General features: G+C 43.0%; 1 protein-coding gene across 2 annotated transcripts; it reads right to left on the reverse strand.

The window, feature by feature from the left end:
* Positions 1–10861: 10861 nt before the first annotated feature.
* On the reverse strand, positions 10862–14594 carry LOC123190261 (60S ribosomal protein L7-2). 2 transcript variants are annotated; one of them, XM_044602872.1, is made up of 9 exons: positions 14499–14594; positions 14108–14144; positions 13395–13570; positions 12710–12889; positions 12131–12228; positions 11976–12033; positions 11794–11873; positions 11294–11396; positions 10862–11215 (listed from the first exon to the last, which is right to left on the reverse strand). In XM_044602872.1, the coding sequence occupies exons 1-9, from the start codon at positions 14592–14594 to the stop codon at positions 11000–11002; spliced, it is 1044 nt and encodes a 347-aa protein (XP_044458807.1). In that variant the 3' UTR covers positions 10862–10999. The 2 variants fall into 2 exon arrangements, with proteins under 2 accessions (XP_044458807.1, XP_044458809.1); XM_044602874.1 differs by lacking the exons at positions 13395–13570; positions 14108–14144; positions 14499–14594 and adding an exon at positions 12977–13116.
* Positions 14595–16718: the final 2124 nt, after the last annotated feature.

The following is a 16718-nucleotide window of genomic DNA, read 5'->3' on the forward strand; positions in this document are numbered from 1 at the left end:
TGCATGTCGGTCTATGGTTCCATTGCAGTTGAAGTTAGATAAATTTCAAAGTCGTCGTTTGCTAGTTTGCCATGTTTGAGAGTCGAAGATTGAACAGGTTTTCCTACTACAATTTTGTGTCTGATCTTACGTGCAAATCCAGCGGCTAGTGGACTTCTCAGTCATATGCATGTCAGGCTGGATTCAACTTCGTCTGTGGACCATGCAAAAATATGCCGTGTGCATAACACTTCTCTCTCTCTCTCTCTCTCTCTCTCTCTCTCTCTCTCTCTCTCTCTCTCTCTCTCTCTCTCTCTCTCTCTCTGTTATAAGCACAACAGGGGCTGAAGTTTGATGCCAACTGGGAAGAAGCAAGGAAACGATGGCACCATTTGTATCCTTGGTTAAAGTTGTGTGTTCGCATCATAGCATGCGTTTCATGATATGTTGTTGCAACCGATTGGTGGGAGAAGCCAACAAGGAATCGATCTAGCTTGTTATGAACCTTTTGGATTTAGAGGCATCAGGAATGAAGCTCAAACTTCCCGCCTCTTTACCACTGCTGCTGCTAGAGTCCAGATAGGGGTCTCGGAAGTGCTCCTATGCATATGCATCGATGTGCCAGACCGGTGGGCTACAATTGCTTGTGTTGCGCAACTCTCCCTCGAGATGCACAGACTCCTCTGCCCGAGAAGAACGGCAACGCCTTCCTTCTGCGCTCGTGTAACAACGCTTTGTTGAATGGAGTTCCGACTATGCTCTACAAGAACAGATTGCGCTTGCTCCATTGTATGAGAAGTTAAATACTGTGTACACAGCAATAGTAAAACTTGTATACATCAGACTTGAACGAGTAGCAACTATTATCTCTGCTACCCACCAATATTAGCGTCTTTTTACCACCACCCTGTCTTTTTTTGTTTCTCTTTGCATGTTTGGGATTTTGATCATAATTTTTAGGGATTGTAGACACATATTTGATGGAACATTCACACACAAAAACTGACACATCTAAAATTGAATTTTTCAAATTGGTATCACGGGAGCACTTAAGAGATGGTATTCTCCTCTCTGATTACTCCAGTGGTTTGCCACCCAATCAAATGAAAGATTAAATGTTTGGGCGCAGTCACACGCAAGTCCTACCCCAGTCACCAAATATCCATGATAATGCACATAATATGGTAGAGGACATAAACAAAAGCATGATTGCAACCCACAGTAAAAGCATTAATAATGACTCATAAACCTCTAGAGGAAATGTGAGATTTGATCCAAACATATCTGGTTCTGAATACAAAAAACGCATGCATATTCATCATCTGCTTCCTAATGTGAAGCAAGTTTATCCTTCCAACACAATGTATTATCAAGGAGCTCACTCAACCTATTTCATCCTTCTAACGAGCTAGTTGATGTAGTTCTCACGGTTGCCAGCATCACCACCCTCGACATAGTGGTTCCTCTTCTTCTTCAGGCCACTGAGCGGTGCCTTCAGCTTGAATGGCCACAAGAAGTTGTTCGCCTCCTTGAAATGTGGGCCGACAGTCAAGATCTCGTGCACAAGGTTCTCGGTGTAGAAGATGTTGTGCTTCCCCACACCCTGTGGAGAACATAGAAATGATGATCAACTTGATATGGCTCCCATCAAGGGTCATTTTTGTCTTCATCATGTCACAGGCAAGGTGCTCGCCACCGCCTACCAAAGCTGCTGGACTATAGTTAATTCATCGCTACTACACCTCATGGGCGCATCGACGTCTGTGCATCTAGAGTTTACATTTTTCTTGTGACATCAGAGTTAAGTTTTGACTCGTGGCCAAGAGCAACGCCGCAAATCTTGACATTAATTATGCAGTCACTACTTCATGATACATGAATCTAATTCTGCCACTCTAGCTGAGTGGGCATGTGCATAAGGTCGAGATGGTCGAACTTTATCTACATATAACTTGGAATAATAAGTGGTGCACAAACAGCATGTGTGTGAATACTCTGAGAATCACACAGTTTTGTTGTTTCGGTGTTTCTTTGAACTTGCATACCCATGAAGTTCTCCTCTTCGAAGCGACTAAGTTGATGTGGAGTAGCTGGGGCCGGAATATTTTATAAGTAATTCCATGTCCAATGATGAAATAAATTGGTTGTCCCCTGCTTATCTCATGTGCCTGGTTAAATATATTTCATGTTCATAGGCATGCATACATAAGGTTGTGCATTCATGTGTGTTGGTGAAATTTTTGTGTGACCGTTCCAGCACCAGATCAAGGTTTCAAATTTTGAATCCATGCTTGCAGCAGAGAGGCTACCCCTAGCATCTCAAGGCGATCGGTCGCCCTTTGGTAGATTACCGAGACAAAGATGGCAAGTACGATATTATCGGTGAGGCGCAAGCATCATCAATGGTAAGTTGGATAAATCAATGAGTCATGTGCATGTATACTAGCGGATTTAGTCAACATCATGCCAAGTGTTCATATTGTGCGGTGCCACAGTCGAACCACTGTATAGTGAGGTATATTACTCTGAGCGAAAACATGTGTGGAGAAAAGATGGCATGTGGCTGTCTACGTGTCTCGCCGAGATATCAAGCTCGAGCATGTAGTGAAATGGTAATCAATAATGGTGAGTATGTCGAATAAGGCCATATCTCTAGTGAGCATGTGTGGTCATCAGCATGTATGTAACTGAGCCTGTGTAGTCATCAGCATGTATTAGATCGCTGATGGCGTGCGTTGATGCGTCCGTCTATTTTGGCTTGTAGTTGTTAGGTATATAAAATAATTTGAATACATTTATTTGAAAGAATTAGGACGATTTGGATACATGTTTCATGATTGATCACAGACATATTTTTGGCTCCTAAAATATCTCTCACAAATACTGAAGAAAGACATTACAAATATTAAAAAAATAAACATAAAAATAGGCTGTGCAAATATTTAAAACTTTTGGACAACATTTATTATTTAAAAAATCAATGCCTTCATGTAGTATTACATTGTAGTCTATCAGACAAAGATTCCAAAAGGGATATTATAAACGAGCATACCGCCATCGCATGCTCTGGATATCATCCTGGTATTCACTCGGAAAGCTCAAGAGCGAAGTTTTACGAGGACGCCTCAAAGGAGGGAAATAACGCTCAGCAGGCACATGACCGTAGTAGAGAGTCAAAGCATTCGCCTGGAACACAATCACTCCGACCTAGATAGGGCTTGCAGATCTAGAGCATCAAGAGCGTGCATATCGCCGAGCCATGCCCATTGTCTCCGTCGCCGACCACCAATCACAATCATGTAGTGATCCTCTGTAGCACCTGAATCCATGAGAGACCCGAATATGCATGATAAACTATAGAGAAAGTTAAAATAAACTGAATAATTGTTTCAGGGAAGTTTTCCTTCCATGTTGAAATAAGATATGATCCAATCGATGGCAAGAAGCAAACCACGAGAGAAAGATAATAAGCAGGAATTATCGCTACTGTAACTACTATTTTAGTTTCTTTCAATTTTGTGTGTGCATTTGTAGCTTGCTTTGATTTATAGCCGCCACTGGACTATGAACATAGGCACATCACCTAGCCTTCCCTGAGTGGATAAATGGCAGTAACCTGACATATGTATGCAGGAAACACAAGAATTGTAAATTAAAGTGAAGAAACACCATTGTAAGGATTAAATTAGCTAGAGAAACTGGGTGGGAAGCTATGCGTTGGCATAGTACAATACTTCATGACAACTCACTACTTTATAACAAGAATCATGTATGTATGTAACTCTAATCAACTTTCATAGAAGTAATACCAAACATATATATGGAAATAATTTGACTTCGATGTCAAACTACTCTAACAACACAATATAGCCTTCTAAGTAGCCAGGAGATTCTCTACCACTGTTAATATAAGCTCAGATTTATTGTACAAAAACGTAGTCAAACATGTAACTATAACACGCTCGGGGAAATTAATGCTATAGTTCTACTCCCTCCGTCCGAATTTATTAGGCCCATTGACCAAAACACTGCGACCAAGGCACCCTTACGTAAAGATGAGATGTCGATAACTGCGTCCAGTAACATTCACGCGTTCGGTTCCACTTTCTATGTTATTTAATGCTAGTAATCAAGGCCGCCAGCTATGTGTGCTAATCGTGGCTGCATGCCCAATCCGATGGAAAAGCCAACGCATGCACCGGCTGTTGCATGTAAGACTAGTCAGACTAGCCATAATGAGAATAACTTAAGTAGTAACATCGAGTCCAACTTAGCAAATTTGCTTATGTGGCAATGAGTTAATGAGGAGAGAGGTAGTTACAGTAACTTAGCTAGTTACTGTAACATCACATGTCCCAATGCAATATAAGTCTATAACCTAATAAATAAACATTTGCATGACACTACACTTATGTTAGAGCATGGTTAATAGTATAGCCAAATGCTGGCTATAAGCCATTGCCATGTCATCTATAGCCCATCTTATAGCCAATATGTACAATAGTTGATTAGAAGAGTGTACTACTTTTTTATTATATGGCCCACCTTTCACTCTCACAAAGTGCCTAGGAGCACGTGCTAGAGCTGGCTCTTCACCAAGAGCCCGCTTCCCTTCTCTCTCTTCTTCTCTTTCCTCCAACTAAGCAAGAATATACTAGTTTATTTCTTATAGCCAGCTGACTCAGCTCTATTGTACTTGCTCTTACTACCCACTAGCTATGAAGATAGTAACATAGTCTAGGAATATGTGTATGTTACTAGCATATGTTCCTCTTCATTATGGCTAGTCATAGTGGGAGTAATTTAGCTAGTAACATAACGTACTTCGAGAAAATTCTGCTTATGTGATAAGTAATTAATGAGAGGTGGTAACATAATATGTTACTGTAACATAGCGCTTTCCAAGACAAGATGAGTCTATGAGCTAATAGATAAAGTCATCTATGATAGTACTATTATGTTACTTTGCATTATGAAGGTAGTAACTTAGACTAGTGTCATATGCATGACACTAGTCACATGATACTAGTCTAAGTTACTCCCCACTATGACCAGCCTAACACCTCCTAGTTTTACTCCAACGGTGAAATTAAATAGGAAAGAAAAGTTGCATGTTTTCTTGAGACAATCTCACGAAGCTTTTATTTAACTCGTCACAATGTTTACAGGGATGAAGGATAGATCACCTGGGTTGCCTAACCACACACGGCAGCTAACACCAAGTGAGAGAGCATGCTTCGCTAAATTGTGATCCTCGACATTCGAGCTCCTAAACTCATGGCTAAAAAAACAAGAAACAAAATGCTTAGATCGATCTACAATCTTCCTAATGATAGCACCATATGCCGATGCACTCCTTTGCCCAATCTCATCAACAACCACTGCATGTAATGCCTCGTGCTCGGTACGGGCCTTACATTAAGGGACGCACACTTGATGCTCATGGGCCCAATAAACCCGGACGGAGGGGGTATATGAAGATGTGCATCTAGATATACAACCGATGAACAATACTGAAAACTATAAATCTTGAATCTTTCCTTTTTCATCACAACATGTCCATATCGAGTTGTAGGAGCTTTCTCCATGAATAAATCGTTTCTTGTTACTAACCCCGGAATACACTGCTTACGGTACAAAAATAGCTTCATTTTCATGTTTTGTCACTTGGTAGGCATAAATCATGGGAGTCATATCCGGTAAATTAATATAAGAATGTCTTCACATGTTATTTTTTACCAAGCTTCTCGGGGATGAACCTGCAGCAATCAAGATAACTAATGAACAGTTTTAAGTTTCATTTTCTCCCAGGACCATCACTGTGTTATTCCAACACAACTGACCTCGCATTGTATGCTTGGCTGCTGTTTTTCCATTTGGTTTAGTGCTACCCTACCCAGATATAAATAACCCCAAATTGTATTAAACTGGAGAGTTAAATAGAAAGCGGTAGAGGGGACGGTGTAACCTGGAAGGTTAGGAGAATAATTTTCAGATGTGAAACAGTCCCCTGTGTCCAATGTATAAATCCCATAGAAATTCTGAAACAACCAGAACACATATCAAACATTTGGCAGCCGCTAACAATAATAATCTTTGGATGGATAATTATAAAACAAAGAGAGCGATAATTATAATTCTTCAAGATGTGCTAATCTTCTAGCTTGTGTTCCTTTAAATCTGAACCATAGGCAGCACAAGATGAAGGTTAAAATAAAGATGGGGACCTGCAGCGAGCTAGGTGAGTGCTCCTCCTTGTCCTCCTGCAATAACTCCTCCTCACATGTGCAGGGGAAGGCATGACGGTGTGGTTGTAGGGCGGAAGGGCAGCAGCCATATTTGACAATCAAAACTACAGAAATTCTAGGTCATTTATATTAATCATGTAGTTATTTTTTTGTACTTTAGAGTTTGATCAAATTGACTAACAAGCCTCTTATCTGAATGTGCCCTCCTCTTTTTTGTAAGGAACAAAGAATCCTAGCCAGAACAAACTGACACTGCAAAAAAAGGTTATCATGTGTACATGGGTGGTGACCTGAACAGTTGTGTACCAATTTTCAGGTTTACAATGAGCTAATTTTTGTGTAGTAACTACAGTGGCCATTGAAGATATTACTTATATTGTTTGAGTTGCGGTTTGCTAGGTGTCTAGGGATCACACGGCAGTGTTGCGAAATTTAGATTGAAATAATTGTTGATGGAGTGCACTGATGAGATGAACTGAACTACTTATGTCTCAGTTTTAGTGGAGTACTTATGAATTGAATGTGACACTATCCTAGCTTTCATTTTCTAATAGACAAAAATAAAACAATTATATGTCTCTCCACTGAACGAACGATTGAAGTACACCCCCGATACCGACACGATCTGCCAGCCAAGTGACCTGAGAATAGATTCAGTTGACCACCAAGAAGGAGCCAAGGGAAAAATTAGCCAACCAATTAACCAGGTGACCAAGTAAATGATGCATTGGGGGAAATGAGAGCGTACGTACAACTTCGGGGCCATGGCGCGACATCTAGCTACAGTAATCCGTGGGGTTCCTCACCAAGTTCTGCCACCCATCCATCATATAGAGCATCAAACCAAGCAAACAAATAGGATCTGTTTGGTGCACAGGATAAGCTCAGAGGAGCATGATGCAAGAATGAAGGGAGAAGGAAGACTGGTTCGCCGAGTGTACCTAGCCTTCCTCGGAGTGCCAATGGAGGGGGATGGCGACGCCAAGGATGTAGTCGACCATGGAAGTGTCGTCGGGGCGGGCGTGGAGGAGGGTTGAGCCGTACGCGCAGCAGAACTCCACCGGCGTATTTTTGCCGTCTGCTGCGTTGCGGTCTCCAGGCAACCGTTGTTTGCTGCATTGGGATCAGAGGCAGAGACCGGAAAAAAATTAAGGTGGAGCAAAGATTATTCTTTTATACAAATCGAAAGATTCGATACACACTACGAACGAATAACCAAATACAATGAAAATGTAGACATGTTTTAATCGTTTTGCTATATCTCATGTGCCTAGAGTTTTGGTGAGTTTGACTGGTTGAGGGAAATTTTATTCGCGTCAGCCGTTTTTTCTAGTTCATCCGAGCTCGGCGGAGAAGGGGCAGCCCCAATATCTATCTTAGAGGGAAGTCATTGCCCAACTATCTATCTTAGGAGCAAGCCATTACCCTATTATCTATCTTTAGGTGTGGTGTGCAAGGGAATACACCAGAGTTCTTCATTGGTGCGGCATGACTTAGAGGGATGGCTGAGGAGGCGGCCAGCAACAACGGTGGGAAGAGGTTGGGGGGGGGGGGGGGGGTCACAGTAGTGTCGAGTGGGGCAGGCTGGGGGAGTCGTGAGGAGGAACAAGAAGAGAGGAAGAAAATGAACAATGCATGATCTATTTTGGACGGTTGGATGAAGATCTGATGGTCCATATAAAAAGTGATGCAATATTTCTTCAGGTAGCTGAGAGGCTCCATGTTTCAATTGGAAAACAACCTAAAACATAGGGAAAATCTTGCCTTCAGCCGGCGGATCGCACTCGGGCATCCTCCGCCTTGTCCGTGTGACGCGTGTCCTGCGTGGCTCACCTAGCTTTATCTTTTATGGTTTTGCAAATGAGCCCTTGTCGCAGTTTTCCCAACGCAACAACACGTATATTACAGGATCTGGATCTGGATCCCTCGAGCGCAGTTTCCTCCCGTGTTCCTCCCAAGCTCCTGTTCTTCCTCTAATTTGTGCAACACCATTTATGTTGCAAAAGTCTTTCTGCAACATCATTCATGTTGCAAAAAACTAAAGACGAAAAAATTGTAACACTTGAATGTTTCTGCAACATGAACTCTATTGCAAAGAGGGTTCTGCAACACTGACTTTGTTGCAATAATGAGGGCGGAGTTAACTGTTGGTTTGGACCAGATCTAACTGCTGCTAAGTGGGTAGCTGTTTTCAGATTATCTGTCGGCGGACGTGTAACACTACCCTAAAACATATCGATAAATATAATGAAGCTTTCAATGGCCAGCCGCCGCCAACGCGTTACAGCTTAGGGTCTGTTTTGTGCCTAGAGTGGTCGCATATGATGTTCGTGTGTGTCTTTGCTTCGTGCATGGGCGCTTGATCGAACCTGACCACTCGACGTCTCGACTCTGGACTGGTTCCTGGTCCAACACATTCGGCCCATCAAGCCAGCGGCCAGCCTCTTTCCGTTTGTAGCATTTTCTGCCAGATGAGAGATAGCTGGGCCGATCGCTGCATAGGTATAGATTTTTTTTTTTGCTCAAAATTAAGGTATGGCAGCCGCCATGCCCTGCCCATTGGAGCGTGCCTAGGTTTTCTCGATAGGACCTGCATCGGGATCCTGTCGATCGCTGGATCCTCGAAGCGCGTCACCTTGGGTTGAGGCTGTATGCCTTGCCTCGCGTCGATCCCCTCCGGCGCCGGATCACTGGCAAGCTTCGCCTCGGATTGATCCCCACCGGCGCCGAAATCCCTCCGAGGCTCGCGTAGGCTGGATGAAGATGAGCACATGCTTTGTCGCTCCTCCGATGGATCTTTTGAAGCCCACACACGGTAGAATGGGTTGGCCAACGGCGCAGTGCACTAGAGGCCTCCATTTCGGCCTCTGAAGCAGCAGCCCACGGTTGGTCCTAACTACACACAGTGCACGATTTTCAGACGAAATCTGACGGGTAGCCGAAAACCCAAATCGTTGTAAGGACTCCCAGATCATTAAACAGACGGACTAATTAAAACCCAAATCGCTGTAAGGACATGGATTAGGTGTGGTTATACTCTCCTTAATGTAACCGGGGAGCTAGCGTAGTCAGGTTGTCCCGATCAATGAGTCGCATTGACAAGTCATGGATCTTAAACAAGTCAAGATTCAAGTGAGTACAAGAGACGACAAGTAATAAAGATTGTTGGAAATACTCTTGCCCTAATAAAGCCCGTTTTGAGGTCGTTGTTTGCTAGCTTGCCATGTTTGAGAGTCGGAGATTGAACGGGTTTTGCTACTACTACTGTAAATGTATACGGTGTTTGGCTTGGTCCATTATCATGACGAAGTTAGTTGCGGTAGGTGTAGGTTTAAGTCCTTTGACTAGTCATGTTGCTGTCCTGTTGAGAGTTGTTGTAGGCTTAGGTTCAACTCCGTCGACTAGTCATGTTGTTGTCCCGTTGAGTCTGGTCCCTAGGTGTGTGTGTGTGTGTGTGTATAAGCACACTAGGGGCTGAGGTTTTGTAGCAATGGTGAAGTTGTACCAAAGATGCGGGAAGAAATAAGGAAACAGATGGCACGATATGTACCATTGGTTAAAGTTGTGTGTTCGCATCATAGCCTGTGTTTCATGAAATTTCGATGCAACCGATCGGTGGGAGAAATTTAACAAGCAATCCAGCTTGTTATGAACCTTTCGGATTTGGAGGCATCAGGAATGAGGCTTGAACAGCAGGTCTCTTTAACACTGCTACAATGCCAGAAACGGGTCTCGCAAGAGCCATCCTGGTCGCTGAGCTCCTCTTCCCATGCATCGATGGGCCAGACCGGTGGGCGACAATTGTTTGCGCTGCACAACCCGCACTCGAGATGAGAGTCCTCTGCCCGAGAAGAACAGCAACAACTTTCTTCTGCGCCTGTGGAGCAGGGCTTTCTTGAATGGAGTTCTGGCTCTGCTCTAAGAACAGCAAGGAATCACTTTTGCGCTTGTATACACACTAACATTAGTACAACTGACTAACAAATTAGGAGAAGGATTGCCTCTAGGATAAAGAGGAAATTAGCGCCAAAGACTGGAAGTTGAAAGTGATACTCCCTCCTCAAAATATACTTGCGCGGTCTCTCATGCGCAACTCGACCGTTAATACATAATCCCTCCACTGAACGAACGATTGAAAAATTAAGGAATGCGCATGAAGGAAAAATTTCATAAATTTTGGGCAAGATTACACCTGACTAATTGACATAAAAAATGAAAGAGGTTGCCTCAAATCCCTAAAAAAGATCCAAAAGAGTGTTTACACAATACACCTTCTATTTTGAAAAATAAATTCTCAAAAATCTATACACCTTATATCAAGGAAATGCACGCATTGAACATGTACAACTGATAACATCCTTGTAGAACAGCACATCCGCTTTGTTTCATGTATATTTATACTAATTTAGTGGACATACAATAAGTGAAAACCACAGTTGAAGTTGTGCGATTAAAACAAGAAAAGTCAAAGCACACCTTATATCTTGGGAAGGAGGCAGTACAAGATTTGCATGCCTAATATCCCAAATATGGCAAGGAACTTGGCCAATATAAGACCAAATAAAATAGTAGAGGACAGAAACCAAAAGCATTTTTGAGACCCACAGTAAAAACAAGCTAAAAAAACTCAGTACTTCTAGGGGAAATGTGAGATTTCATCCAAACATGTCTAGTTCTCAATACAAAAAACGCATGCATATTCATCATCCGCTTCCTAATGTGAAACAAGTTTATCCTTCCAACACAGGGTATTATCAAGGAGCTCCTTCAACCTAGTTCATCCTTCTAACAAGCTGGTTGATGTAGTTCTCACGGTTACCAGCGTCACCACCCTCAACGTAGTGGTTCCTCTTCTTCTTCAGGCCACCGAGTGGTGCCTTAAGCTTGAATGGCCACAGGAAGTTGTTCGCCTCTTTGAAGTGTGGGCCAACGGTCAAGATCTCATGCACAAGGTCCTCGATGCAGATGATGTTGTGCTTCCCCAAACCCTGGTAAGAGGCAATGATTCAACTTAGCATGGATATGCACAATATACGGGCACAGGGCCTATGGTTGAAGAAACAAACCTCCTCAATGACTTTGTTGTTGGTCAGAGGAATCCTTTGCTTGTTGAGCTTTCCGTAACCTCTCTTGTAGATCAGCTCCCTGACACTCTTGAGGTTAGGGTACCTACACAGATCATGAATTTTACTAGTCAGCAACAATGCAACATCATAACAAGTTTCTAGTTCATCTGAATTGATCACTTGAAATCTTGGTTGATGGCACTACATATGAGAAAAATGATTGCCTATAGTTTGTAGCAACATTTAACACCACCAGCTAAACTAACATAATTGCTTGGGAGTGAATAAAGCAAGGATGGTTCAGGTTTCAGGCTAAACTTTTTCAAAAGACTTTGCAAGTGGCTAAACAAGACAGAAGCAGTAAAATGTCATAGTAGACAGTAGATAACACAGTGGTAAATTCATCCAACCAAAGACCAGGTACAATTTATTTTACATTAGGAAACAAGACAACAGGAATGCATTCAATTAAGACTCAAAAAGGTAGACATGTAACAGACCCGTAAGCAACATATGGCTCAACCCGACGCAGCATGTTAATGGTGGCCTTGTTGACCTTAAGGAACACACCATTAAAAATCTGTAGAAGTAAATTTTAGCAGTGAACATCAGTAATCATTTTCAGAAGTAGATGTATCAAGCAACATGCGCATTCACAGGACCAAATAATTGATCAACCCACCTGCCTCAAACGCAAAAGCTGCAAGATCTTCTTGGTCTTTGGGTGCATAGCATTGATACTGTAGTGCAACGTTTCAGAAAATTAGCATCAAACCATGTGCACACAAACCCAAATCAATGCAGATAGCAATGATCAAGTGGCAAGTGATGCCTTACCCACGGATACGGACGACAAACAGCAGCTTTGCCTCAGGACTGACATAGAACCCACCCTTCATCCGGGCCTCACGCTTAAGTTGCACCAGCTCCTTGTCCTGCTCACAACACCCACATTAGCATATATGGTACTCCATCAGAGTTTTCGTTCGTTACTGAGCACGTTTATTAATGATTCCATCGGGCAGAAACACCAACATGTCAATGATCAATCGAGCTAGATTAGATGTTGGACTACAGAAAAACAAACTGAATCTGAAGGAATTAAACACAGCTAACACTACTATACGTGGATATCAGTTGACTCGCAGTAATGCACAGCACAAAAGCATACAAAAATGGACAGGTATGAACAAATCTTGCATATAGAACTGCTAAACTCCGATCACTCCTTTTCCCTACCGACCGACGACAAGTAAAGCATACGTAGTTGATACAGTCCAAATTCGACTTGGCACGGCCCCAAAACCTAATCAGCGGTACAACCGCACACCGCACGTTTGCAACACACGAATACAATCCACATCCACGAGCGAGCAAGGGACATTGGATCGAGCGAGAGATGGGCGGCGATCTGACCTGAGCCTCATACTCCCCGGCGTACTGCTTGGCGCGGGCGTAGATGACCTTGGTGTTCTCCGCGTCCTTCTTCTTCTCGTCGGCGACCTTCTGCTTCTTCGCGGCGGCCCAGACCTCTCCCCTCTTCCTCTTGAAGTTCACCGACTCCGGCACCGGCACCTTCGCCGCCTCGGAGGCCATCTGCGCGGACGCAGTCAACAACGGATCCTTCAGGCTTAGATCGAGAAGGGGAGGGGACGGCGGCGGGTTCGGGCAACCGGTGCTTACCTCGACGAGCTGCGCTTCGTGGGAGAGGAGACGGCGAGGGTATGGGGAGAGGCGGCGGCGGTGACGGGGTTGAGTGCGCGGATTAAGTAGCAGGGGTTTGGCTTGCTAGGGTTCGGGAGGCGGATCCGACGGTCGCGAGTGGCTTGATGTGCACGTGGATGGAGATGGGGTATGCAGGGCCCGGGTAATGGCATACGGGCTTTTGTGGGCTTTGGGCCCCTGTTTCGTTTGCAGTTGTTACCAAATATTTTGTTCTTATTTCTCAAAAAAAAATTGTTCTTTTTTCCACTTGATGATGATGAAGAGCGAGCGAATGGGTTTTCCAGTACTTTGAGCGACTGGGGAGGAAACCCAGAAAAAACTAAACCTGCACTCCCTTCATAAAAAAATATATATAAGTGTTTAGATAACTACTTACACAGGGAGTAACTTTTGTTAGCCTATGAAGGCAGATTTCGACTTCGCCGCTGAGACGACTTCCGACGTCGGTGTAACCAATGTTTTTGCAATATAGTATACTTCCTACGATCCTAAATATAAGTTGTTTTGGTAGTTCGAGGGAGTACTTGGATTTGAACCATTTGAATGCAACCCCTAAAAAAATGAACGCAATATGTACAAAAAAGAATCAAATATTCTCAAAAAAGAAGAGCAAAACAAATTGATGATTTTTGCAGGCACAAACGAAAGTTCATTTGAATGCACATGGGGATGTTCTACGATGCATTTTGTAAAATAGTAACCATTAAAGCGAGTTGCTTTGAAAGGTTTCCATAATTCGCTAAAGTAATATAAAAGTTTATCACAAGTACAAAGCATCTTAAATATAATAAAAATTACTACAGACACCAAAACAAGCCGTCAACGCGTCGTTGTCGCCACTACCCTACCGGAGTTGACTTGACATTGTTGATGACAGCCGGAGAATTTTCATGCACATGCCCCTAAGATTCAGTGTCCTGGATCAACATACCTAGTGGTTGAAGCATTTATCTCTATACTTATAAAACATTGTTTTCTCTAGCCAGAGATGAATTGCTATCGCATGAGTATGCACACTAAACTCAATCTAACATCTGGACTTAGCCTAATTCGTTCTATCTTTGCACTTAGCAATTTACATTAACTGACCGTACCCCACCGTTAAGGGAAATATGAAACTCCACCCCTGGTCAATTAGGAAACTAATCACATGCACATTCTATTAGAAAACAGACCACGAGTGCATCTATTTAGGAAACTAATTATCATCTCCTATGGGGACTCGCGAGTCGTCTGCCACCACCACGCACGTGAACCACGGTGGGGGACGCGCAAGGAGGAGTTGCGGCTTCCTCCGGGCACACGCGTGTCTTTGCTGCCTTCATTTTCTGCCCGGAGGCCAGGGCGCTCTTCTGTCGCGGCTGCGGCAACTCCATCCAAGTCTAGGGCATACTCTTCGACAACCTCCGCCGCCACATCGCCAACAACATCTGCGTTGGCTTCAGCTCCGTCCGCAGCACCCACTCCGACAACCACCCACCACCGACGCCCTCCAAGTCCAGTCGTCGAACGTCATTCCTATCGCGATGCAGAAGGTGTCATCATTAACGTTCTTGTCGTCGTATGACTGGGCCATCAAGGACCTCCTGCAATTCTTCCTGCGTGCACCATCGAGGGCATCAATCGTCTATCACAAATCAATCAGGTGAACGTTTAATTCGTTTTGGGTGATTTCTGAGCTTTGCACGACTAATACTCCACTTTTTGCACTTGGTGGTGGGGTCAGATCTTGGTGGTGACGTGCGAGAAACATTTTTGGTACGGGAAGAAATTGATATTCCGAGTTTAATTAACATTTTATAATTCATTTGGGAAATAGATGTGATCTGGAGCATGAAAAATATTCCCATATATAGATGAAATGAGACAGATTTTAAGAATGTGTTTGTTTAGACCTGTATAGTTACAGTGAGGTTCATATTTGGACCAAGATGGATTTAAAAGTTAAATACATACATAAGTTTGGCCAGTTGATAAATTTGAATTCACTATCCCTCATAAAACGTATGTTCACTGGGTGTCACTGTATTCTTCGAGTTTTGCTGAAAACACTTGTTAATATTTGATCCTCGATAGTGAAGTTAGTTTCTTCATATGTTGGACATGCCACAAAAGTTGGTAGGCAGAAAACATTAGCAAAAAAAAAAAAATCCTGTGGGTACCACTAGCTCCAAGCGGGTTTGCTCTGCTTGAAGCGGAGATGTCAGTATATGGAAAACAAATTTTACCTGTAGATTTTTCATCTAAAATTAGGTGCATACTGTATTGCTGCACATAGGTACGCAGTAAACCTCATCTGTACTCAGTTGTCCAGGAGGATTACGGGCCAGTTCTTTTCGGCGATTCTCCCAGAATCACCCCCCTCCCCAGCTTCTCCCAGAATCATCACTTTATTTTTTTTTACAATCCTATCTAGTTAAGGTCTAATTAGCTAGGATTGTAAAAAAAATATATGGAGTGATTCTAGGAGAAGCTGAGGAGAGGGGTGATTCTGATAGAATTGCCTAAAAGAACTGACCCTACATATAGGGAGCAGAACAGACGAGGGAATACCCACGCACACGCTACAGATCCTATATTCTAGGAGAGGTGGACTACCTCGTGTACAATACATACAACGCAGTATACAGAATACATGTATATCTCAATCTTGCACAACTTCAATTTTCTAAAGGAAAAAAAAACAAATGCTCCACTAGTTAGTCATGTTTGCAGGGTGCATCACTGCAATTAAACTTTTCAGTTTGTAAGGTAGATTTTTTTTTCAAAACTGTGATGGTTTTTATAGCAAATTCAGAATCTATACGTCCTCACGCAAGAAAATCAAAACTAGCGTCCTGTCGGTCTCCAGTTGGCCGAAGAGAGACTCTTCGGTCTGCGGTTGACCGAAGTGGGCTCTTCAGCCTCTCATTGGCTAAAGAGTACCCCAACTGGGTCGAAAAAGACTTTTTGTCAACCGTAGGCCGAAGAATACCCTTTGGGGCCCAAGGCCTACCATAGGAAGAGCGCAACCATGTAGTTTCGGCCTCCCGTTAACGCGAAAAGTTGGGGCCCAAGGATCATGACCAAAAAGTGCTCTTCGGCCTACGGCAGACCAAAGAGTCCTTTTCGGCCCGGTTGGGACACTCTTCGACCAATGGGAGGTTGAAGAGGGGAGCTCCTGTTTGGCGCCCTCAGCGCCCCTTAAGCTAGTTGGCGCTCGCAGGGACCTGTAGTGAGCCGGCCCATTAACTTGCACTGAAGCACAGCGAAATGCAAAAGATAAGAAAACAAAAAGACAAATTGTTTATATTTGTGACTAGCAGGTTTCGAACCGCGAACACGACCATGGAAACCATAGTCGGTAACCACTAGGTCGACCTCATTTAGTTGTCTAACATTTGGAAGTAGCGTTATTTGAACTTACTTTAGTTAATATATTGACCCTTTTCCTTTTGCGAGTAACATATACTATTATGAAAAACGAAAGAATAACTTTCATAATATGAAAACGTTTGTGAAATAAAAAATGTTCACGAATTTTGAAGAACAATTCATTTTTTTATAAAAAGTTCATGCAATTTAAAAAAATCATCAAATATGAAAAAAGTTTGTGCAATATTAAAAAATTCATACAATTTGAAAAAAGTTCATTGGATTTGAAAAAAGGTTCATTGATTTCGGAAATAGTTCATCAATTTCGAAAAAAGTTCACCGAATC

Source organism: Triticum aestivum, chromosome 2A (genome assembly GCF_018294505.1).
Source record: "Triticum aestivum cultivar Chinese Spring chromosome 2A, IWGSC CS RefSeq v2.1, whole genome shotgun sequence".
NCBI lineage: Eukaryota > Viridiplantae > Streptophyta > Magnoliopsida > Poales > Poaceae > Triticum > Triticum aestivum.